The following is a 23,660-nucleotide window of genomic DNA, read 5'->3' on the forward strand; positions in this document are numbered from 1 at the left end:
TATGCTCCCGTCCCTGTGTATCTGGCCCCTCACAGATGGACGGTCGGGAATTTGAGGAGGGGGAAGGGTCAAAGTGCGTTTGGCAGAATGGTGTCCTATTGAGTCTTTGACCGCGAGTCTGTTCCTACCTTGTGTTTCCGTTTGACAAGCAAATCCATCCGCATGCACTTTGTAGGGCATGGAATCCAACTTAGATGCGGTCCAGGTCAGTAGGAAGAAGGCGGGACCCGGCCCAGGTAACACCGCTGATGCCGGTGGGTGGTTGGAGAGATTGATGCAGCCAACCATGCACACTTGCAGTAGTTCCCAACTGCACTCAGCCAGTCACAGTCCGGGTCAACAAGAGGATCTCCCACCGACTCGTCGTATTGCCGTTCCAGTGTAGGTAGCCTGCACGTTTATTTGCATCATGGATGCTTTTTCCCCCCCCTGTCTTTTCTTGGTTCTCTTGATCGGTTGTCTTTTTGTTACATCTGGTTCGTCCATATGAGTGCCTGATCTTAATTATCATTCATCAACCGGAGGGGTAAATTGTAAATTCGGGAAAACGCAGCGGGAGTGGACGGTGATCAATTAGTTAAGTAGATACCTTAGTGTATTGGTCATAGATAGAGAGACAGATGTAAGAATACTGTAGTTACCTAGTATGGATCCCAAAGCCGCGGCAAGAATGGATCGCAATCATCCAGCATTATACCGCGCAAGCAAGCATTATGGATGTGGTTTAACTTATGTATTGTAAGTTTGTAGAGGGAGGAGGAAAAAAGGAAAGAGGAAAGAGGGAAGAGGGAAGATGAGCTGAGATAGACGGGGAAAACGGTCTGGCTGGCTGGGATTGGGCTTGAAGTTAATGGCAGCGGTTTCCCTCTTCCTTCCTCCTTCCCTCTTTCCCTCTCTCTCTCTCCCTTCCTTCCAGACGCTGTGTAGTTTACGCAACCATCCGTCAACACTGCATGGTTCAAGACCTAGTTCGTACTAAACCACTACGAGTCTACCTACGACGACTAAGTTACTATTACTAGGTGCAGTACTAACTTAGTGCACGGTAACTCACTAGTATGTACAATCTCCCAGAAGGGTAAAGGGAACAAAAAAAAGTTGGAAGGCAGCAGAAACAAAGAGGGAATTATACTTGAATAATTCTTTTTTCCCCTCCTACTATTATATTATCATCCTTTTAAATAAATTCAGCAGGTACCAAAAAAAACTTAGCAAAAAAAATCAAAATAAAATAGAAATCAGAAGTTAACCTTTTTTTTTTACCCTTAATTCCTCTAATTTCCCTCAAGAAGCACAAAAGAGACACCTGTCAAAGCATTCCTCCTTTTTCCAGTTTGTCCCAATTCTCTTTCCTCCCTCTTGGCCCCCTCACCTGCCCGCTCCTCCTCCTCCTCCTCACTCCACTAACCCGGTAACTCCTTTTTCTTTTCTGTCAATGCATAGATCAACACTCTCTTTCTCACTTTTTGAACGTTCACCACTTTTCTTTCTTTCCCTCTCCCTCCGCCCTCTTGCGTCTATTCGGCGCTCGAGTTGCTCCAGGCTTCTATCCCCAGCTTTCGTGTCGTTCATTCAGGCGACAGCGTCGCAATCCCGAACATATGCGTTCTAGCTACTCCGACCTTCACTTGCTTGTTTATTCCGAAGCCCCCTAGTTACTGAAGGGACAAGGGACAAGGGGGGACCTACTAATCGTTTTTCCCCCGTTGATGCCCGTGGGAAGGCAATTACACCTCAGGATTAGTGTTTCACTTCATGCTGTGACGAAGTCGACGATTCGTGACGATTGATGATTACAACCTTTCCGACAAGATGCCATTTCCCTCCTCTTCCTCAGCCTCTTCCTCTACGCCCGAGGCGTCGACCACCCCGCTCGCAGATTATTTTTGGATAGCTGGCGTGGATGGAACAGAGGTCCTCGAGACTTATCGCAAATTAGGGGATGATTACCGAGCCAACTGTGCCACCTCGCCGGGCCCCGCCGTCACTGATACTATCGAAGAAGATGCGGATGCGGAAGAGGCCCATGATCCTCGCCTGGATAGCCTTTCCCGTCCTATCTCCATGGCGGGGAATCGCAACTCGGTCCAACGGGTATCCACGCGCTCGGGCGATGCCGATGCGAACGAGAACGGCTCCCACAGCAACCGGAGCAGCATGACGATCAAAGGCAACCAATCCCCTCGCGGCTCCTCTTTCCTGGGAGACTTCGACTTCGACAAAGCGCTGTGGAAATTCGCGTCCGAGAGAGAGTCCTTCTTGTCCGATCTTAATGTGAGTGCGGGTGCTATCACCCCGTCGACGCGCCCGCGATCTAGGTTACGCACGCAGAAAATCGTCTCGGAGGAAGGCTCGCAATCGACAGGCTTGATTCGTTCTAGTATTGGCAGCGTCCGACGACACATGGCTTTTCGAGATATGAACAGTATGAAGCGGCAGCCGTCAATTGCTCGTCAAGGTTGGTGATGGCCATTCGGGGTGTTCAACGTTAAGAATTCGCTGACAGCAGTCTATTGCAGCCTCGATTAGAACCTCGCGACGCTTGAGCAACTACAATTCCGTCATTCCAGTTCCCCAGCCGCTAGAGATCTCTCCCACCATGCATCCGCTGAAGCGACGGTTTGAGCCGGTCTTGCTGGATCGGTACCCCACACAGGGCATGTCTGATGAATTGAAGCTGCGAGGCAACTTCCCCGACTACGTCCCGATGTTCGCATTCCCGAATGATATCAATATTGTTTCTTCCGATCAAAGGCCGCGATCCACATGGCACGGATTCGTCATGACCACCGATAATGGCTCACGCCTGCATGCTATATGCCTCATCATCTGGATTCCACTCAATCAGAAAGCTGCGGACGAGCTGGAGAAGCGCTGCGAAGAATGGCGGAAAGAGAACATGACGGATGAGGAACGAGAGCTTGCCGCGAGCTTGGGCGAGAGACTGGCAAGCGAGCGCGCCAAACTCTCCCGACTCCTGGCTCAACTCCCCACTGTCCCGTCAGGATCAGAATCACGAGAACAATTGGAAGACGAGATTAGTGCGGTCGAGGAGAAGATTGGTCTGATGACTGACCTCCTGCGGCCGGTACGGCATGGTGCGGCATCGAAGATAGAAGGATTGACTGATGGGGATACCGGCTTCTGGATCCCCCGCGCCTACGGCATTCTTGGTCGAGAAGAGAATATGACGAGCTTTTGGAAGGAGTGGCTGAAGGCTGTTGTCGTCCCAATGACGGATGGAGGCATCCAGCGCATCCCCCCCAGTTCTCCTCGAATGGGTGTCTGGCAACCCTTGGAACGATATGTGATGAATTTGTGCACAGAGGCATTCAGTCCAAACTCGTCCAAAACACAAGTAGAGCTGAACGTTCGAGAGCTGCGCCTTTTCGCCCGCAAAGAGGCTTCCAACGAGTTACCAGGCTCTCGCAACACCGATATTTACGCGCTGTTTCGCGCCCTCTCATTAGCCAATATCGTGATTCTCCTTGAATACGCTCTGACTGAGTCGCGTATCATCTTCTTGTCATCTCATACCTCAATGCTTTACTTGGCGACGAAAGCGTTGGTGGATCTGCTTTTCCCCATCCCGTGGTCAGGAGTGTTGATCCCGGTGCTTCCCGCCCGTCTGATCCAGGCTCTTGAAGCGCCTTGCCCCTATATTGTGGGCATTGAACGACGTTACGAGAAGGTCGAACTACCATCCGATGATTTCGTTTTGGTAGATCTTGATGCCGACCTCATCGAGAGCACGGTCCAGCCAACCCCACTACCCCGTCATCAGCGCAGGAAGCTCCTGTCGTTGTTGCAGCTGGCCGCGCCTCATCACAGCCGGTGTGGGGTTCCGACTGGACCACCCGCCTATGCCGTTGAGACATATCCATTCGACGCCTTCATGTCTGAGAACTCTTCTATCTTCACTTCGAAAGCCCAGTCCACGCACTTGGCTAAGTACGTTAGCTTGAACTCCAGTGCTTTTGGTCAGAATTCCGTGACTCCGGGGTCATACCAGCCATTGATCTTCAACGCCTATCTCCATGCCCGCTATGAGCAGGCTGTATCCAGGGGTTATTCTTCCAAGGGCTCTGACCGACCGGGCACCGGGTCGACGTACAAGACTGGCTCACCGCCATCTCCCAGAGATAGCTCACCTACATCGGGACATTTCCCAGCGTCGTCTACCGGCCCGGGGTCGCGAAATGACTCAGGAAGTACGCTCCAGGCTTCCTTGCGCGAGAAACGCTCCGGTCACTTTGATGCAGCGTCTCGACGAAGCTCATCGTTTGGCATGGAGATGCGCCCTGGTGTTCCTCGTCGACCAAGCGCTCCCTTCATTGGTCATGCGTCGAACTTGTCGGTGACTACTTTGAATACCGATTATAACTCCGGGTCAACTTACGCACCTTCGGTATATGCCCAGTCTACGGTTGCTGCATCCACCATCGTTCCCACGACTGCGGCACAGCCTGTTCACAATGCCGAGGGCACATGTTGGGTGGAAGGACATTGCTTGCAGGTACAACCCTGGGACGAAAAAGCCGTTTGTGCTATTTGTGATGATCGGGCTGAGGATGGCATGTACAAATGTAGCGCCTGCAAGGTTGTAGTGCACAGCCGGTGCGCTCTTCAAATATGCCTAGTGTGTCCAGCAGCGTTTCATCCTGAACAAGTTCGTGCTGCATTCGTCAGATGTTTCGCCAGCTTGTTTTATACATACAAGAAGTTCCTACAGCCCGCTTCAGGAGATAAGAAGAAGGCTGGATTGATCTATAGCTTCAATATGGAAGCCTTCATGAAGAGTTTACCAGGAGAACATGCAGAATACATTGCGGTACTGCAACAAACGCAAGGTAAGCGAGACCTGGCCCGCTATACAATCCTACACAATTACTTACGTGCCGCTAGGTTTCAATGAGTTCATTGGTGACCGAGAAAGAGCTAATCCAAAATCCCGAGATCCTCGAATGGCCCTCTTCGATGAGATTATTCTCTCCAAGCGCAATAGGGGTCGCTCATCGATTTTCTCCGGCCGCAGTACGACGGACTTTTTATCTGACACTTCCAACCATCTCTGGAGGACAGCCAGTGCCACCTCGTTTGCAGGGGGCAGTCGGAGTCAAAACGCTCTTTCGGGAGATTATACGCGCGTCGTAATGCGAGGTTGGCCGCCCATTTCTCCTGCGAGTTGTTCAAAGCTAACATCTTTATGCCATGTGATAAGCCCCGGCCAAACTTGATACTAGTTTGATGAAAGAACCCCGCATGGTTCACGGAGCGCCCCGGGTGTCGAAAACGGCAAATAATGCGCGCAGAAAACCTCTCCCTAAACTCATGAACGGGCTCGCGATCTCCCCCCCATGAAGTCACCACTTCACATTGGTGGAGTGTCCCTCCCGAAGGACAATGGGATGGTGCATCACGCTTGTGTGACACCGATCTGTCAAGCATTCCTCCACTAAATGCGTACGCGCTGGGGATGTTGCATACGCAGTGTGGAGATGGTGAAATGAATCCCCTCCTTTTCCCGACTTAGATGCAATTAAGGAAGAGCACACGTCTTGACTGACTCTCGGATTCGCATGAAACACATGTTCATGGTATCTTCCATGTCAGCAAAGCTCATGCTCGCCGATGATTGCGATGGATATGTGACACCATTGTAATTCCTTGGCAACAATGGATTCTCACGATCGGTCTTCTTCCCCTAAAGGTCATATAATCGGTCTCTGATTCATCCGCGCCTATGCATCACCGCTATCCTGCTCACCCGCTTATCCTAAGGGGCCTCTTGAGCCTCTGACCTGTGCAATCATCATCTATGAATCCCTGAGATCCTTTGGTCCTCTAATAATACACTGGCAAGCTCGCAAGGATTTGGCATTTTTCCTGGAGCATACAGATACATTGTCATATGCATTGATGTACACTACACATACCTACTACACTCACACCCGCAGTGCCACATACCCATACATACGTTGTGCCCCAATAGGTGGGTGCCTTGAACCTGGCCCTATTCCATCGGCCTTGACATTATTTCTTTCCCTTCTTCTTCGGTGTTGGTTCGCTGTACTTTTGTCATCTGGGCCATGATGTCTTACTGTCTTACTTACAATACCCATATTTCGAACGGTTGGTATTCACGGCTGTCCTCTTAGTCAACACGGTCACGCTCTTGCGCACCGTACTGCGCTATTCTCATAATCTATTGGTGGATTTAGTCATCATGTTACATACCTTCCTGCACCAGATTAATCGTTCTACCGTCCGGTTTTGGGACGATCTACTATGTTGCTTCGTTGATCAAAGCTGTGGGTCATTTAGACCCAGGTAACTTTAGTTCTACGTGTCATGTAAGTCCACGCCCGGCGGGAGGGAAGGTAATTAGGGCTGGATTTCGTAGGATGGAGGAGAGCGGACGGCTGCCTGAAGGGTCGGTGGTGTCTTATTTACCCTGCCAATATGCGCCCGGCCGTAAAGGGGCTGGCTGTTTTAGGTGGTTACAGTAGCAGGGGCGTCGGCAGATGAGGTCAACCGCCACTCCGACGTGTGTAAACATCTGAGTCTGGGTACGACGCTGCAGTAGCATCTGGATCCGGGGCTCCGGGTAGGCGCGGGTGAATGCAGACCGACCAACAGTAGGCAAGGCCAGATAGGACTATTGGCGTCCATTTCCCTCGTATCATATTCCTGAGTCAAAAAAAAGCTCCAGAAGCGGTGGATCAGGGTGTCCGTGGCGACTGGGTTCAGGGTCGAAACAAGAGGGGTCTTTTGGTTTAGGGAGGGTGGGGAGGAGGCGGAGGGAGGCGAATCGCGACTTAGACATGTTAATAGTGACCATTGACAGAGGGGCCACTGTCCTGACTCTGATGCAGAGGAAATGAGCAATGAACGTGGTGGATTATTCTTGAAAGGAACTTCTAGGATGCATATCAGCCAATAGAATTGGGGTAAATGTGACAGTCAGTCATGCCTAGTAGTATCTTAAGGTAGGTACTTACCTACCTAGTACTGTACCTAGTATCCCCAATTGCAAGCCTTTGACACGAGATTGGAGATGATTGAGGTCAGGATTGTAGGGACTCGGAGTGCAAGGTAGTACCTTAGTAAAGACCTACTCCTAGTGTAACTAGTGGACTGTAAGTTATGTTCAGTATGGATTCAATTGTATGTCCTGTATGTCCTGTATGCACACTGCACACGGAGTGGGCAGAGCAGACAGTGATTGGCGGAGAAATGGCGTCCGCTGCCCCCCGGCCGGCGGAGGCAGAATTCCGGGGAAATTCACCCGGCTTTCCCACTGCTTACTTTCTTTCCCCATCTTTTTTCTTGTCCGTCGGTCTGTCTGATCTCCAGGCTTCTTTCTAGCCTGGCCCACCAGGTAGTAGTTAAGCTAGGTACTCCGTACTGAGTAGTCTACGCTCTACGCTCTACGCTCTACGCTCTACGAGGTACCGTCCCGACTACCGCCCCAATATTACCTTTTCTTCCCTCATATCTCCTCCTCCCCACCCTCAACCCTCTTCCCTCCCTCTCTCTCCTTCGTTCCAATCTTTCTCTCCTCCTCTTTCTCTCCCTCTTTCTTCTCCCCTCCTCCTTTTCCTCTTTTCTCCGATCCTCCTGGCAAATGTCGTTCTCCCCCTTCTGGCTTCTTCCCGCTTTTACCCTTGGTTCTTGCTCGTCCTCCCGCGCTCTTCGCTCACCTTCTCCTCCTCCACGCCTACATCCAATCCTCTCCCTTCCTTTCCCTTGATTGTCTACTAGAGCTATAGCTAGTGGACAATAGGAATCGGTTACCTATCATCTTGTGCCCGTCAAATCACTACAGCCATCATCCCCATCCAGCACATACAAGTGGATAAGATAGGGTTGTTTCCCCACGCTCGCTTCCACTCGGATTGTGCCAAACAGTCCAGTTTGTCGCCAACAGCGTGTGTGGCTGGCCAAGGGCTCCTTGATGCGACTGCCTGTCTCGCAATTCTGATCAGCCCCCTATCTCTCCTTCCGATTTAATCTGTCATTCTATTGCGCCTGTAACCGCCGGCTGGGATAGTACCGAATACTCCTCGTTACCGCAACCAAGCATGAAAACGGGCAGTGGACTGCGTATGCGATGAGATGATGCAGACTGCCTTACAACAGCCCGTGGGGATGACGCTTTTGGCGGATGCCGCCACGTCCCTCACGGCTCTCAAAGGTTCAACGTCAATTGCGGTTTCTGCTTCCCCAACCCCAACTGCACCTCCGGAGTCCGCCCGGACCGTGGTCACGCTGTTTACCCCCGGACAGGAGGGCATAGTGCAGGTTATTGCGGAAATCTTAGGCAAGGCATGGACAACGGAAACCTCCTTATCCGCTCTGGGGAGGGGCAGTAGCGCAGTGGTTGTCGGTGTCCTAGCTACCAAAGATCTAGCCCGAGACCTGCAAGAGGGCGATCACACGGCCTGGATCCTCGTCAACACGCATTGTGTCGACGACGGCTCTTTCCCGGAGGAAGCACTGAGCGACTGTTGCCATTATGAGTTCCTATACTCCCTCCGGAGCCCGTTCTTTCGGCGGGATCTGACTCGGTTCCTCTCGTTGATCCTGGGCCAGACTCGTCCCCATGAGGATCTCAAGACCAAAAGCCGGACGAATTTCATCTCCACAACTTTCCCCGATGTCCATGCTGCGTTGCCAAACCTAGACATTCTCTCGGTTGGTTCAGATGCGGTGGAGATTCGTGTTGACTTGCTGGTGGACCCTGCAACTCCTCCCTCAGGCACTATGAGCGCAGTGCCGAGTTTACGGTATGTGGGACAGCAGTTAATGTTACTGCGGCAGCATACAGAACTGCCCATCATTTTCACCACTCGCTGTACTAAAGAAAATGGCAAGTTCCCAATGGACGATCCGCAGCTATTTTACCGTTATCTCCGCCGTGCCATCCAATGGGGGGTAGAATACATTGACGTGGAGTTGTGGTTGCCGGAGTCTATCCGCCAACGGTTGGCGGCGGAGAAGGGCAACAGCATCATCATGTCAGCCTTCCATGATTTCTCGGGGACGTGGAAGTGGACCTCCCCCGAAGCTCCACGGATTTTCGCGCAAAGCGCCCAGTACGCGGATATCGTCAAGATGATTGCGATGGTCACGACGATTGAGGCCAATTACGAGCTTGAGTATTTCAGGTCGGAGATACGCAAGACTCACGGGGCGTATCCCCTTTTATCGGCGGTCAATATGGGCCAATTAGGCCAGCTGTCGCGAGCCCTAAATACAGTATTCTCGCCCATCACGCACCCATTGCTGCCGATGATTGCGGCCCCGGGCCAGTTGACCGCGGCGGAGATCAATGAGGCGCTCCACATCATGGGCCAGCTGCCGAAGCGCGATCTCTATGCGATTGGGTCGTTTCGCTCGACGCCACAGTCCATGTTCATGGAGAAGTGTTTCAACGAGCTGAGTCTTCCCCACTCTTTGACCTCAATCGATCGCGGGCCAATGGGATCAGTCGAGCGGGTGCTCACTCAAGCCACCTTCGGCGGAGCGTCGGTGCATCCACCGATCCCGAGCGGTACCGGGTGCATTCCAGCCGTGAGCGAGGCGGCGCGAGCGATCGGGCTGGTAGACACGATTGTGGCTGGCCCTCAAGGTCCGCAGAAGACCTTGGTGGGAGAGAACGCGACATGGAAGGGGATTCGAGCAACTCTGACTCGGGACTACGTGCCGTCGGCATACCGCGGCCGGACGGCAATCCTTTTAGCGGCCAGCGAGAGTGAGGCATCGGCAGCCATCTATGCCCTGCGCAGTTTAGGAGTGGATGCGATCCACACGGTGGGCTTCCGAGCCCGAGGCCCCTTGGCAGCGGGGCTTGAGCCCTTCACCTCCATTCAATCGGTCAAACGGGTTGAACAACCGTTTGTGATGGTATCCGCGCTACCCCCGGAGAAGTCGTTGCTAGTCCAGCCGCTGCTGCGACATTATCGGACCAGTGGGCACTCGTCACCACCGTCTACTCGAGGCAAAGTCTATCTCGACTTGACCCGGGGGGAGCGCACGGGCGACCCTGTCAATGTAGCTGTGCGTGCAGGATGGACGGCCTATGGAATTGAAGACGTGGATGCGTGGACGACGGTGGAGACGCTGCGCTTGCTGGTGGGCCAGAATGTGCCATTTGACTTTGTGCGGATGGCTTCAGGACGGGTGTTCTGATTTTGATTTCCTTTCCTTTTTTTCTTTCCCCTCTCTTTTCCTTCTTCTCTCATTTTCTTCTCTTTCTCTCTCCTCCACGTCCTTACCTTCTCTCGGTTGTTTTGTCCGTCCTTGGAGACGAACGAGGAGAAGGGAACCCGGGATTGATTACTATACACTGATCTGGGCCAGGAGTTCGCGCGGTGTAGATTGTATGTTATTTTTTCCTCTATTCTGAACCAGCCAGTCAACGGCTGTCGGTATGAATGACATGAAACGAAACAAGGCCGAATCTCTCGTTGGGGCTTAGGGAGAGGGGAAAGGGCGGAGAAGAAGAGAAAGAAACGGCAAGGATCTACAGTGGATTCCGGGGTAAATGGGCGGGAGCTGCAGAACTGAAGTATAACGACTATGGAGTATATGTATATGTAGGTAGTAGATTATACCATGTATGGTACAGTACATATATCGCGTAGTCACCGGACAGCAATCCGTGCTGGAAGCGGGAAAATCCCGGGGGATACCTAACCTACCTAGTAATGATGATGGTTTTACCCCTGCAGCTTTCCCAGCTTTCCCAGCTCCCCCCTTCTTCTTCTTCTTCTTCTTCCCCTCTTGATCCCAGGATGATTCATTTCTTTTCGTCAACCTTTGGACTGATTTTGCAACTGAATCAGACTGCAGTGACTGACAATGCTTCTGATTGCTTAATTTACTTTACCCTTACCCCCGCATCGATTCCCTTTTCCCTTTTCTCTTTTCTCTTTCCCCTCCATCTTCTCCCCCCGCTAAGCCTTTTTGACCCTAACTGTCCCCACTGGGTTTCTCCGCGTTTGCAGTGCAGCCAATAAATCCGGGGGTGCTGGGCTTCTTCTTCTTCTCTCTTTTCCCTTCTTTCTCTCGCGCTGTCTCTCGCGGTCTCTTTCTCTTCCTCTCCCTCACTCTCTCTCTCTCTTTTATTTTTGAATCTCTCTATCACTTTGCCTACGACTATCAGTGATCGACTATTACCCTTTACTCTCCTCCTCCCTCGTTATCTAACTGACTTGACTTCGCTACTCCCCCCTTTCTTCTCTTCTCTCTATTCATGTTATAGAGAATGCCATGTCCCGCCCCCAGGTCAGCATCGACCGTCTCACACCCCGACGTGTTAATGTCGAGCCCCGCGAATCGATGAACTGTAAATCCTGTCGGAAACGCAAGGTAAAATAAATTCCGACCTGCACAAAATCCCCCGCTGACGACCTGCCTGTCGCCTTTTTTCTCTCGATTCAGATCAAATGCAACCGTCTGCGCCCGAGCTGTGAAGCCTGCAAGGTCTTCCAGTGCCCATGCATCTACGGTTCGTTGCTTTGCCTGTTCCTCTGTATCAATCTTGATGTTTTGTTTTGTTTGGTTTGGTTTGGTTTGGTTTATTTTCCCCTCGGTCCCGATCAGACCATCCGTGCACCCGCCGAGGTGTCTTTCTAAATTCTTGTTTCTCCCTCGTTCTCCACCTCAAGTACAACACTCACAATTTTTCCATCCAGATGCTGTCCCCAAGAAACGCGGACCCAAGACGGATGTCTTGGAGGCTCTGTTGAAGCGTGTCGACGGGCTTGAGAAACGTTTGCAGGAGGATTCTCCAATTTCGCCCGTCTCGTCCGTCTCGCCCATCAAGTCGGTCGAGCAACAGCAGCAGCAGCAGCAGCAGCAACAGCAACAGCAACGATCGCAACCCCCGCCATTGTTACCCCCAGCCTCCGTGGCCTTTGCGCAGCCCCCACCGCCGCAGAGTTATGGACTCCCACCTCGGTTACCCGACGCCATGCTCGACACTTATTTTTCTCGTCTGCATGGTAAGCCTTACTGGATTCTAGACGAAGCCCAAACCCGACAGCGCCATCAATTGGGTCAATTGCCTGTTCATTTGTCTATGGCTATCTACGCCTTGACGTCACGGTACTTGCGGTCCTTCCCCCTCCATGCTGAAACTTTCGTACTAAATTGGTCTTGCAGCTATACCAATCCCAACCCGGTCCTCGGCAGTCAGGAATATGCGCGACAAGCTCGCCGGCTGGTGGACATCGATTATCCCTCGATTGACGGCACACAGACACTCTTGTTGCTCTCTCAAACCTTTTTCGCCCATGGCTGTGGGAAAACGGCCTACATGGTTCTCTGTGAGTCTATTTCGATTTTGGTCAAACGGCCGAGACTAATTTATTTGCCAGCAAATGCGGTCGCTATGGCCTTGGCCCTGGACTTGTATCGCGAGGTCTCCATCCCCACCCTGCCCGCCTCCGAACGTGAGATGCGCCGCCGCCTGTTCTGGACAGTCTACACCATGGACCGCTTCCTGACTTGCGGCTCCAAGCGGCCGTGCCTTATTGCAGATCACTCGATTGCACTGCGGCTACCGGGCGCTGGCTCGGAGACTGGAGAAAGCTTCAATCCTGTCGGCCCTAACATTCACTATTCTCCCGACCGGCGCAAGGGCCCGGGGGGCCCAACTTTACTGGTCGACATTACCCGTATACTAGGCGTCACTCATCGGTATTTGGCGGCGGGAGGTGTCAAAGGCGACTCCCATTTTCCGTGGCATGCATTGTCCAATTTGTCCAAGATCCGACAGGAGCTGGACCTATGGGCCGCCGGCACGCAGGATCTCTTTACCTCAATCGAAACGCTTTTCGGCCATCCAGAGAGTACACTATTACTACTGAGCAAGCTGATCTACCATCTAGTGCACTGCCTGCTTTACCGTCCCTTCCTTCCCATTGACTTGGTAGAACTGCGCGGCACCGGCCAGCATCAATCCTGGCAAATCGAGGCGACCACGCTCTGTTTCTCGCACGCCAATGCAATTGCCGAGCTAGTTGAATTGGCCCGACACGCTCCACGCATTGAATGGCCGTCACTCGTGGCGTACTGTGTCTGTACCGCCGGCACGGTGCATGTACACGGCGTGCACTACCACGGACGTGAAGGCGAGGTGTTCGCATCCAGCGCCGACTTCCTGAATCGTGAAATGCATCAGTTGGCCTGGCTGCGGCAGTATTGGGCCGGGGTGCAGCATCAACGGGAAATGCTACAGCGCATTGCAACCTGTCATGCTGACTTGGTACGCACAATGGCAGCCCGCCCGGTCCGGTTTGCGCCTGTCTTTCACCTCGAAGACTTTTTCGACCGGTACCCAGGCTTGGCTGTTGAGAGCGGACACGTGCGGTTGGTGGATGGAGATGAGCCGTAAGCCAACGACCCGAACCGCTTGGCTGAAAGAAATAAATTTGCTAACCTGCTTTCACAGCCTCCCGCTCCTTGACCGACAAGACTTCCCTGGCGGACTCATCTATCCTGCTACGGCGACGCTCCCCTCCCAAGGACGGCCATCGATAAGCTTCCAGTCGTCGCAGGGGTCTCCACCGTGGGGCCCCGGGCCTGACTTGACTCTTCCGGAAACCAGTCTGGGATTTTCTCCTGGAGTTAGCAACTCTCCGGCAGCGTTCTTGTCCGAATCTTCCTTTACTGCTCCGACACCACCGGCCCAGCCACAATACGCAACGTTCCCATTCGAGGCCGCGCCTGGCGCGGCATTGACACCAGACGCACCCTCTCAAGGCAGCTCTGGCACTGTCACTGGAGGCGGGGCCGGAACTAGCGACGGCGAGAAAGATCCATTCCTCAGTCTGTTGGAGCAATTAGCAGAGAATGAAAATTCTCAGGGCGGGCCCAGTGAACTGGACTTCTTCCTAGGCGAGGGATTGGACTCGGTCCCTGTGCCCGATGATCACTTGGTGGGCCCAAACAGCTTGCCCGAACCCGAGTGAAAGCCGATGATGGTTCTGCAATTTCGCTCACCTCCCTATCTGACAACGGATCTGGATATCTTGCTGAACCTTGCGAAATTACCGCAAACAGTCACCCGGGTCATGATATCATACCACGTGACTCTCAAGGGGGGGCGGGGGGGGTTCTGGGAGGGCATGTGATGATGCGGAGAATAACCTTCAACCCTCTCGCTTTTACTATCATGGTTTCATTGAGGAATCATGGATTTTCGCATCGATGCCCTCGCTACGGCCAACGATTGGGTTCAAGGCTCGCCGACGCGACCGTATACCGGCATCGTCAGCCTGTACATGGCCGATCAGCTCTCCGCTGAGACGGCTGCACGGGAAATCGTCAGCGTGATCAACGAGATGTACTATGGCGGAGACTGCGGGCTAGTCGGTATGCTATCTTGGACCTAATGATCATATCTTATTGATACCCTGGTAGAGGAGGGCCTTATCGATCTGTGGCGAACAATCGCGCACACTTCTAAGACGCTGGAGCGATCGATATGTATCCGACAGCCATTTCGGACTGAACAAGAGCCATCGATTGACGGCGATTCACCGACAACGCCGACCGCTACGCAGCCCGCGACACAACCAGACCGGTCATACTACCCACCCACCCCAGCGCAACGTAAACTCCTCACCCTTCTCAAAGCCATCAGAACCTTTCCCACGACCGACCCCATGCCCGGCACAATGGCCGGAACCAGCCATCAACACCACCCCTCCTTATCGCCCTACCTTGGTGCCACTGTCTTCTCCTCGTCGTCATCATACTATGGGTCATCCTTGAGTAGCAACCACAGTGATTGGGGTGGCATGCTCGCTGATGACGCGGAAACGCGAATCAAGTGTAAGAGGGGTATTTGCTGGGCCGCTCTGCCATTTTTCCGTGAGGTCATTGCAGAGATATTCCAGGAGGATGCTCCGGGAGATTGGTTTCGTCAACCATCGCAATCGCGGCACAGCGCACCTGCCCCTGCACCTGCTAGTACGGAGTCACGGTCGATTACGCCCCTTTCTACTGCAAAGTGGCCTGAAGCACCGACAGGCGCGGAGCCCTCATCTCATTTCTATTCCACTCACAATCCTATTCCTGATCAGCTCAAGGTCCCCCCGCCAAAAGTTGGCTTCGAGTATTCTGAAAGTGAGGCCTGGCTCAACCTCACCTCATTTCTGGCATTCATGAGCAAAGAATCCATCCTAGATACCCTTGACGACGTCGGCCTCGTCATGATGGGATCTGTGTTGGGCAGTGAGGGAATGGCTCTCTCTGCTCCTGCTTCTGGGATTGGCAGCCATTCCCACGCCCAGGGTGGTGATTATCCCCTTTATCCTCAGAGTCAACCTGAGAGCTTCACTGGCTGCATCGTCACCAAACCGTGTCTTGACCTTTACATCTCGGCCGCAGCCATCTGGGCCGTGATCACGGGCGATGATATCTGGAATCGCAGGGGTGAGGCCGCAGGAAACGAGTTTGTGGTGGGACTGTCATTGGACGATGATGACAGAGACGGTGACTCAACCATGCTAAGGAGGACTGCCTCCATGTCGCTGCGGAGTAACAGCACAACAGGCGCCACTTCGACCATGTCTGGTGGCCCGTCAGGCCTGGCACCCACCACACCCGCAAGCAAAGAAGCCAGGGCTATCCGCAGAGCTAAGGCCGACGAGCGAACCCCGCGAGGAGACGGCAAGGATGCTATCTCCCGCCGGACGTGGGACGCGTGGATCGGCCGCCTTCGGGCGGCCAGCTGTTATGAGGATCTGGCAGCGTCGACTAGGTCAATCGCTGCAGAGGCGGCGGACGTGATGTTGAGAGCTTGCACGTCGTTGGATACATAATGTCACGTAATACTAAAGGCTCACCGAGCGGGAGGGCACCCTACTCGTCATTCATATGGGTATAATGGAATAATCATACATATAGGCTCTAGCAGAGCTCCCATTTCATCAGTGAACATCTGGGGTACCCGTGGGCAATCAACCAGATTTGGGTGATTCCGTAGATCGGAGCACACTGCCACCGCGCTGCGTTCCTTTCAGAAGTCCAGAGCCAGACCAGACCAGCTGAGTAACCGAACTGGCCGACTGGACTGGATGTGCCATATTGACGGTAGTTTCCAGACCACGAGATGAGGGGCTGCGTCCTGTACCTACCTCCTTCCAAACCCGGAATCCGGAAGCCAAGATCAAGCCTATTTGAACAAGCCATTTTTTAAATTGACTGCGTCCGACTTTCTGGCAAACTGCTCCAGCAATGTGTATCTTGTTTCTTTGAAGAGAAACAACCAGTTTCCACTACCTGAGTTCTGAATAGAAGGGTATGTATGACATATAGCTCTATCTAGAATTGCCAAGTCACGTCACAATGCTGTAGGAGGGGCAGTGGATCACCCATGCCACGTACAGTATATGAGCGTATAAGTGACACTCCACAGTTCAATGCACACATAAAGAATATAGATTAAGAAGATATAAGGGAACAGGGAAAAAAAAACGACGCAATGAACTCTAAGATAGCCTCGCTATGAACGACTCGAAAAGTTTCACAAAACTGAAAATATATGATCTGTATGTGTCTAGGAGAACTTGACCCCTTTGCTTGGATCCCACGTCCCTGCTGCTCCGCCCGCCGCTCCGAACCGAATCCCCATTTCCGGCGTCCACATGCCCGGCGTCATCGGGGGTCGCGCGTTGGCCCGCGTCGGTTGCGGGGCGGTCATGGGTTCTGCGCGGGGCGGCGCTTGGGGTTGAAGTTGGGGTTGTTGCGGTGTCGTCGGGACTGCTGCGGGAATGGGGGCGGCTTGGGGTTGAGGCGGCGGAGCGGGTGCGTTGTATGTTGCTCGTGACTGTTGCTGCGCCGGTACAGGTGCTGCTGCTACTGGGTCGTATGCCTGATGTGGAGTCTGGCTATAGAGGTGGGTGGTCGGGACGGGCGACGTATATGATGGCTGCTGCTGCTGCTGTTGACGAATGGGTGGGGAGATGTTCAGTGAGGCCATTGCGGCAGCACTGGAGATGTCACTATGAAGGAGGCGGTTAGCTCGATTGGTAAGGAGGACTGGTTCTTCGGGGGGGGGGGGGGGGGGGGGGGGGGGGCAAGAGGCTGCTCACGCTTCGATCTGACTAGCTTCCATCCTCCGCTTGTGCACAAAGGCCTTGCAATCGTCGCGAAATCGTCCTACGATCTTGGCCAAGTCGTTGTAGAATTTGCGCCCGACTTCGATGTTGGATATGATCTCCTTATACTTCAGGTATCCGTTCTCCAGTTCCTGCAGGGCACGTTCTCTTTCCTTTGTCGACGCATCGCCAGTATGTGCGCGTGAGAAGGCCCGGTTGGCCTCGCAGATGCGTGATGCGAGCTGGTCCTGCCCCTGCTGCTCCTCGGCTACCATTTGCAGGTCGGTGTCATACAGGCGGAGCTGCTCCTCGAAAAGGTCCTCAAACTGGCTCGCCTGAATGGGCTGCATGGGAAACTCGCGTTCCAAGCGTGCAGTTTCCTTGGTCAGTGCTCGGCCTGCTGGGTGATTAGTTCTGAGTTGTTGGCATTGTGTACACCGGTTTTACTCACTGATATCATCCGCCCGCGCCTTGTCCTTGAGAGCCTGCACCTGTCGCTTACGCCGGCTTTCCAGTCGATTTACCTCGCTCAAGCATCCACGCAATCGCGTCACCTCCCGCTCAACCTCGGGCGGAATCGCGGCCCTGCGACTGCTGGGAACGTACAGTTCGAGGTCCCGGTTTGTGCCGGTCAGCACGCGGAAGACCGCCTCCGAGGCTTTCAGCTTCTGTTCCACGAGGTTATCGCTACTCTGAGCTGACGTGAAGTACCCTTCAATCTCTCGGGACGTTGTGTAGAGCTTAGAAGCTGCTTCTTCGGACGACGCACGTGTCCACCGGTCAGTGCCATACCGGCGGCGTGATGCATCATCTTCTGCTTTCTCGGCCGCAAGAAGCTCTACTCCTTCGGTGTATACTGCTCTGTCGTTGCCCTTGACCTTGGCCGTATCCTCGAGAGACCTACGCAACCGGTAGAGACCATCCTGCTGGCGCATCTCCTCTGCGTGAGAGACCAAGGTCGGGGGTAGTCCCAACGGCTTTTCAAGTGCTTGTAGGGAACCTGGGAGATTGAGGGACGAAAGCAGGCTGAATTTGTCAGTAGGCTGGTCCTTATGTAAGGGTTCGAGGCACTTACTCTCGCAGTTTGTCCGTCATAGTCTCCAGTTCTCCGATGATCCTCTCGTTGACTAATCTATCTCTCCTATCAGAGTAGATGCTTGCCGCAATATGCACCGCGTATGGCACCAACTTCGTGAATAGCGGCTGGCCTAGGGGCCCGCTCTCCCCAAGCATCGAGACGGCATCTGTCACCTGCGACGGCGCTTTCGCGGCCACCATACACGCGCGATCGATCAGTTTCAGCTCCGACTTGGGCGGCACTGGATTTAAGTAGATGATATCATTATCCTTCTCCGCGCGCTTTAAATCCTCCGTGACGCGGCTCTTGAGGCCCTGCAGATCCCCCAACACCGTGCGGTTGATCCAACGGGACTCCTTGAGCGCCTCGTTCACACAGAGCTCACTGTCCTTCAGCCGCGCCACCTCCTCACCATACTTGCGTTTCTCCAGGCAATCCAACGACTGTCGGTACTGCGCCGCGGCCGCGAAGTGATGGTGCTTGGCAGTCATGTGGTGAATCCACTCCGGACTGATCGCATTCGACTTGACCGCATGGTCGCCCGCGTCGGCGTAGAAATCCGAGACCTTGGCGGCCAGTCGAGCAATTGAGGCGTCCTTCAGCCCATCCTTCACGGCCTTCTGCCAGAAACATTCCTGCGCTTGCGCGAGAAGAAGCTGCTCCAGGCTCTGAAGAGTCATCTCGTCCATGTCTTCCGGCGGAGATGTGCGAAGATCAGGTAGAATATCGCATCGGAGGTGCACCAGAACGCCCGCCGCTTGGCAGAAGTAGTTGCATGCCTGCTTGAGTCCGTCCGCAGTAGTTCGGTTCACGGAGAATGCGAGCTGCGAGTACAAGGCCGCGAGATTGTATATGATGTTGGCGAGTTCGTAACGAAGGTTGTTTTGCGAGACTATGCAGTAGCCCAAAGGTATTAGCTTGAGGGGGGTTCTCTCTTGTCAGGGTGCTCCGAGCGGTCTGGTGTCTTCTAACGTACTTGGTCTCGAGGTGTTAAATCCAAAGGCCGGGTACCATGGGAATTCCACGCCAACCTGCGGCAGTTCAAGCAATTAGCACAGTCACTACTTCGTCTTCGGTTCCACAGGTCTTTCATGCGCAGGGGTGCACTTCGATATCTGTCTCCAGAAAGGGCATGAGCGGACATGGCTTACATCGACTGGAAATTTGCCGCCAAGCCACTTCAGCTGCGCCGCGTAGGTGACCAGCCGGCTGATTCCACTAACATGTGCCTCCTGGACATTGATTGCTTCGCTCCGCAGCCGGTCGATGATCAGGAGATCCTCGGCGAACATATCCGGACGCTGGTCATATTTCGAGGAGATATACTGCGTAATGGCATCGTTGAGGGAGACGGGGTGCGACCGCCGAAATGGGATCTGGAGGATATTACTGTATCCGAGTTAGCGGATTCCAGAGAAGGTTAAGAAGATTGAATTCACATACGATGCCATCGTGTCCTTCGATTGAGCGCACGCAGGCGAGTGTGAACGGTCGGCCGATGGCGGGGAAGTTTTGTTGACAGAAAAGCCCAATCCTGGACCCCGCCGGGGCAACGCATGACGTTTGAGCTCTGTGCCTGAGGCAGAAATACCCACCGTCAGGTACACTTTTACATCTACTGAATTATGTCTACATTTATGTACTATGAAAAGCACATAGACATCCAACATAATTCATTCTGTATTTGCGGCTTGGAGCTCATGCCATTATGTACTTGAAGAAGGATCATAACAAAAAGTCCGACCATATACGCCCAACAATACACCCACACCCACACACACATACACATGTACTGTACTGTACGCATTCCAACCGGTCAGTGAGCCTTTCATCATATACTAGTCCAGCTCGTTTATCCTCATTTTGATATACTCAAAGATACTAAGGAGGATCATATTATTGACCCCCGTCCGTATCAATATAATCGAAAGTCCCTTGTACATGCTCGATTTGGCTACGGCGGCCGTTGCCTCGCCCACCTCCTTTGTTTTTCCGAGCAGGACACTCTGTGCGCGAGTTTTCCGGGTGTCAAGTGGATAGGTCTGCTTCAGTTAGCTGGGAAGCTGGGATCAAGTTCTGGACAAAGCTTACACAGAACCAAGGGACGGTGCTGCAAATGGCACCCGCGATCATGGGCGCTCCGAACGGAGACTTGTCAGGACCCAGCTCCTTCGCTGCAAGTTGTTTGACAGTTTCATAGACGGTGAAATAGAGACCAGAGCCGAGCGTATCCCGCATGGCGTGAAGATGAAATCCCGTGTACAACCCGCGGATACCATACCGCTGAATGATCTGTTTGATGGCCTCGACGGTTCCCAGGCGTGGTTTTTTGCGAAGAGAAGGATCATTGACTGCGTCCGGGGCGGCCTGTGCACGGTTCGAAACCAAGACCGAGGTCTGAACCACATTTTTGGCGAGCTCAAAGGGGCCTATCGCACGTCAGCGGGCGGAATTCTTGCCTATAATCCACAGCGCCAGAACATACAGGCTAGGGGGGAGGTTATAAGGCCAGCAACGAGGCCAGCACCGGTGAAGGTGAACAGCGTAGACAAAGTGGGGCTACTGCCTGGCTGGTTATACATCGCCAGTGGCGATTCCCCGGTCATTCTCTCAATGAAATCGGAGATTCGATGTTTGGCCGCGTTGTAGGTTGTAAAGTTAACCACTCGGACCGCCGTAACGCTTGCTAGAGGTGGCAGGGCTCCTGAGATTCGACATACACATTAATGCTCTGTCGCGCAGAATCCAAGGGGCGATGTCGACCTACCAGCAACGTAACCGCGGGGTCCTTCGGTACGCCACAGGTAGCGGACGCATTGGAAGACATTCTTGAAATTATGTCTGCATCGAATCCGTCAGCAAGGAACCTCAACCATCTCGTCCCATGAGCGAATCGCACTCACGTCTGCATACGAGTTTTGACATTTTCCAATGGAGTCTACGCCAGCCGTTCGCACCTCCGGTCAGCTCATTCCATAGGTCCCTCGCTTCTGCTCGGTGTTGACCTACCACAGCGAGGGTGGCACAAACTGTCGAAGTCGCCGAGGCCACCTGGGTTTTGTACCTCTTGAGCAGTCTGTTTCGCTTGGTTTCGTCCATAAGCCAGGGACTTCGGTTCGACATGGCTAGGGGAGGAGATTTCGAGGGGGTCGGGGTAAAGGGTGCATGTTCAGCGCGTTTGTCTAGAGTCATGCCTGAAGATATCCCATCTGCGGCAGATGAACAGACCTCTTTGGTTGTGTATGTTCAGTTGGAATGGCTGTGGTTATAGGCAGGTCGACAGGAACAAGCAGGCTGGGGAACCCTATGGAACGCAAAGCGGTCTCTCAACGTGCGAGCAGACCGTTCAGCGTCCCACAATTATCCATGAAGCAGATCCCGACAACCTCCTGAACAGTTTTCTTTCACGGCTGAAAGAAAGGAGGTATTCCCTCTCAAAGGGTGGGGTTGACGGCGGTCAGTGGAGGAGATCGCACCAGCACACAGCAGCTCTGGAGCTACTGAATTGCTACTGAATGTTTCCCGGGGTCGAATAGGCGGCGTCCAGCTCGAGAGCGCACTGAGAGGTCGCGAATGCAAGATTGGAGTCCAGATTCAATTTTCTCTTTCTACCAACTGAAGCCTTGCACTGTTGTCCAGGAAGACCTGTTGAGGATGCATAAGGGTGAGCCACTACTTTTCAAAGCACGCCAGTCCTCGCACCTCCTAGCTAGGAGGAATTAAATTCTCATCCGCGAGACGACAAGCTCCACGTACCTATGCGGAACAACTGCGACGCAGTGCGGTGGCAGCCGAAGGCCAGAGTCGGGAAGACAATGGACTGTGCGGATGGCAGGGAAGAAGAATAAGGTCGAAGAAGAATGGAAGGAAGTTTACGGATACAGTAGTAGAGACTAAAAAGAGAGAGGGAGGGAGCGAGTCGACAATCATCACGACTAGACTAGACAAGACAGACGGGGTTACCAGAAAATCGCTCAACCAGTGGGTGAGCAGCAGTGGTACTTAGTCTGGGTTAGTTTCAGCAGTTAACTTTAGTGAGCCTAGTTCGGTTTTAGTTTGACTTAAGTTGATGCAGAGACAGCATAGACAGCATAGGCAGCATAGGCAGCATACTGTGTAGACTACTCGGTCGTCCTTCGAGAAATTTGGGCAGAGAGAGCATGGATTGATCATTAATTCATTATTGTGGACTGTGGGGGGTGTGGGTGGGAAGCCACTCACTGGAGGATGACTACGGAGTACCCAGTGGATCATTGAATCACTGCAGTGGCCGGCCACTTGAACAGGCTTAGTGGGGTCCCCGTCCAGTGACGTCGTCGTGAGGCATCCAGTGCAACTTTGCAAAGCGTCAAAATAGTATACTAGGTGCTCCGTAGACTAACCTACTCCCTAGAGGTTGTTTCTGCATCCGTTCAACGGAGAAAACGGTTGACAAGATGGGATTGCCCATCATCCAATTGACTGGTGTGCCTTTGTTTCCATCTGTTTGCTTAGCCAAACGATAATCGAGTAGTAGCCTCTTGTGGGTCCGTTGATAGTCTACATATTTTTCTGCGAAATGTTTAACCGAGCGGGAAGTGTTTATCCCTCATTAGACAACCCCCCGCTATAAGCCCATCCAATACACATACTCAGGATGCAAAATATGACAGACTTTGAACACTATGATGTGTGGCAAAGAAGGAAAGGGAGCTGCAGCGGACCAAACCAGTCCGGTCGGTGGTTGCGGTGGTTGCACCCGCCGCCCGGACGGATCGTCTACGGCATCGAGGGCAATAAGAATATATCGATCGATCAATCAATCAATCAGTCCATCAATGACTCTACCCCGCCCTGGCTGAACCACACTGCAAGCCACCAGTCGGGATCTGATGGTTGATGATTCTAGCCTGGTGTCCTGTGGTCCTTGCCTAATACGGATGCAAAACATGCCAGTCGGTTGTTCTGCCGGAGTTTACTGCTACATGTGGAATTACTCGTATATACTAAGATGTGTACTGTACAATAGTGTAAGAGTAAGTAGAGCGAGCGGTCTTCAGCCCACATTCAAAACATGTGGCAAGAACTGGGCAGGCAAGTCAGTCCTCTCTGGGGTATGTGGTGTGCCACATCGAGGTGTTGAATGATATCCCCCACCTCCCACCTCTCCTCTTTTTGTCGCGACAAGCATAATTTACAAGCTTCACATGCAAGTCAACCACATAAACGATCACCACCATGCTTCCCTGATGACCCTTTCCCTCACTTCATGACTCGGCACTTTTTATCGAAAGCTTGGCCCAGATCGCCAGCAACGGGCTGATGGTAGACTGTGGGCCTTCGAACATGCGCGCGCAGATAAGATGATCGCTACTCAACCATGGAAGCTCTTGGTTGGGCCGTGGCACTGGTGTCGTAATTCATCTTGTGCTGGGTCGGTCAAAATACCAGCATCGAGGACTCCACGATCATCATTGGCTCTTTAG

At 53.1% G+C, this 23,660-nt stretch overlaps 7 protein-coding genes across 7 annotated transcripts; 4 read left to right on the plus strand and 3 right to left on the minus strand.

The window, feature by feature from the left end:
* The first annotated feature begins 1,712 nt into the window (after positions 1-1,712).
* BO66DRAFT_111977 (dDENN domain protein) lies at positions 1,713-5,640 on the plus strand. The gene is made up of 4 exons (XM_025641834.1): positions 1,713-2,458; positions 2,520-4,850; positions 4,906-5,160; positions 5,222-5,640. The coding sequence occupies exons 1-4, from the start codon at positions 1,813-1,815 to the stop codon at positions 5,359-5,361; spliced, it is 3,372 nt and encodes a 1,123-aa protein (XP_025508444.1). The 5' UTR covers positions 1,713-1,812; the 3' UTR covers positions 5,362-5,640.
* A 2,478-nt stretch (positions 5,641-8,118) lies between these two features.
* Positions 8,119-10,194, plus strand: BO66DRAFT_312560 (type I 3-dehydroquinate dehydratase; the record flags this gene model as incomplete). Its single annotated transcript, XM_025643359.1, has 1 exon — positions 8,119-10,194. The coding sequence occupies one exon, from the start codon at positions 8,119-8,121 to the stop codon at positions 10,192-10,194; it is 2,076 nt and encodes a 691-aa protein (XP_025508445.1).
* A 902-nt stretch (positions 10,195-11,096) lies between these two features.
* BO66DRAFT_467893 (transcription factor domain-containing protein) lies at positions 11,097-14,108 on the plus strand. Its single transcript, XM_025652606.1, has 6 exons — positions 11,097-11,376; positions 11,449-11,515; positions 11,703-12,114; positions 12,172-12,335; positions 12,387-13,401; positions 13,463-14,108. Exons 1-6 carry the CDS (start codon positions 11,278-11,280, stop codon positions 13,980-13,982), a joined length of 2,277 nt encoding a protein of 758 aa, XP_025508446.1. The 5' UTR covers positions 11,097-11,277; the 3' UTR covers positions 13,983-14,108.
* A 27-nt stretch (positions 14,109-14,135) lies between these two features.
* BO66DRAFT_467894 (uncharacterized protein) lies at positions 14,136-16,177 on the plus strand. The gene is made up of 2 exons (XM_025652607.1): positions 14,136-14,385; positions 14,434-16,177. Exons 1-2 carry the CDS (start codon positions 14,205-14,207, stop codon positions 15,837-15,839), a joined length of 1,587 nt encoding a protein of 528 aa, XP_025508447.1. The 5' UTR covers positions 14,136-14,204; the 3' UTR covers positions 15,840-16,177.
* A 180-nt stretch (positions 16,178-16,357) lies between these two features.
* On the minus strand, positions 16,358-19,684 carry BO66DRAFT_417326 (putative pH signal transduction protein PalA). The gene is made up of 7 exons (XM_025649668.1): positions 19,639-19,684; positions 19,347-19,584; positions 19,172-19,226; positions 18,193-19,087; positions 17,569-18,143; positions 17,112-17,514; positions 16,358-17,021 (listed from the first exon to the last, which is right to left on the minus strand). The coding sequence occupies exons 1-7, from the start codon at positions 19,644-19,646 to the stop codon at positions 16,577-16,579; spliced, it is 2,619 nt and encodes an 872-aa protein (XP_025508448.1). The 5' UTR covers positions 19,647-19,684; the 3' UTR covers positions 16,358-16,576.
* Positions 19,685-19,949: 265 nt separating this feature from the next.
* On the minus strand, positions 19,950-21,617 carry BO66DRAFT_112075 (putative mitochondrial carrier protein). The gene is made up of 6 exons (XM_025641835.1): positions 21,205-21,617; positions 21,099-21,133; positions 20,963-21,036; positions 20,681-20,899; positions 20,287-20,624; positions 19,950-20,237 (listed from the first exon to the last, which is right to left on the minus strand). The coding sequence occupies exons 1-6, from the start codon at positions 21,385-21,387 to the stop codon at positions 20,034-20,036; spliced, it is 1,053 nt and encodes a 350-aa protein (XP_025508449.1). The 5' UTR covers positions 21,388-21,617; the 3' UTR covers positions 19,950-20,033.
* Positions 21,618-21,820: 203 nt separating this feature from the next.
* Positions 21,821-22,283, minus strand: BO66DRAFT_417327 (uncharacterized protein). The gene has a single exon (XM_025649669.1). It carries the CDS (start codon positions 22,123-22,125, stop codon positions 21,952-21,954), a length of 174 nt encoding a protein of 57 aa, XP_025508450.1. The 5' UTR covers positions 22,126-22,283; the 3' UTR covers positions 21,821-21,951.
* Positions 22,284-23,660: the final 1,377 nt, after the last annotated feature.

Source organism: Aspergillus aculeatinus (assembly GCF_003184765.1).
Source record: "Aspergillus aculeatinus CBS 121060 unplaced genomic scaffold BO66scaffold_3, whole genome shotgun sequence".
Taxonomy (NCBI): domain Eukaryota; kingdom Fungi; phylum Ascomycota; class Eurotiomycetes; order Eurotiales; family Aspergillaceae; genus Aspergillus; species Aspergillus aculeatinus.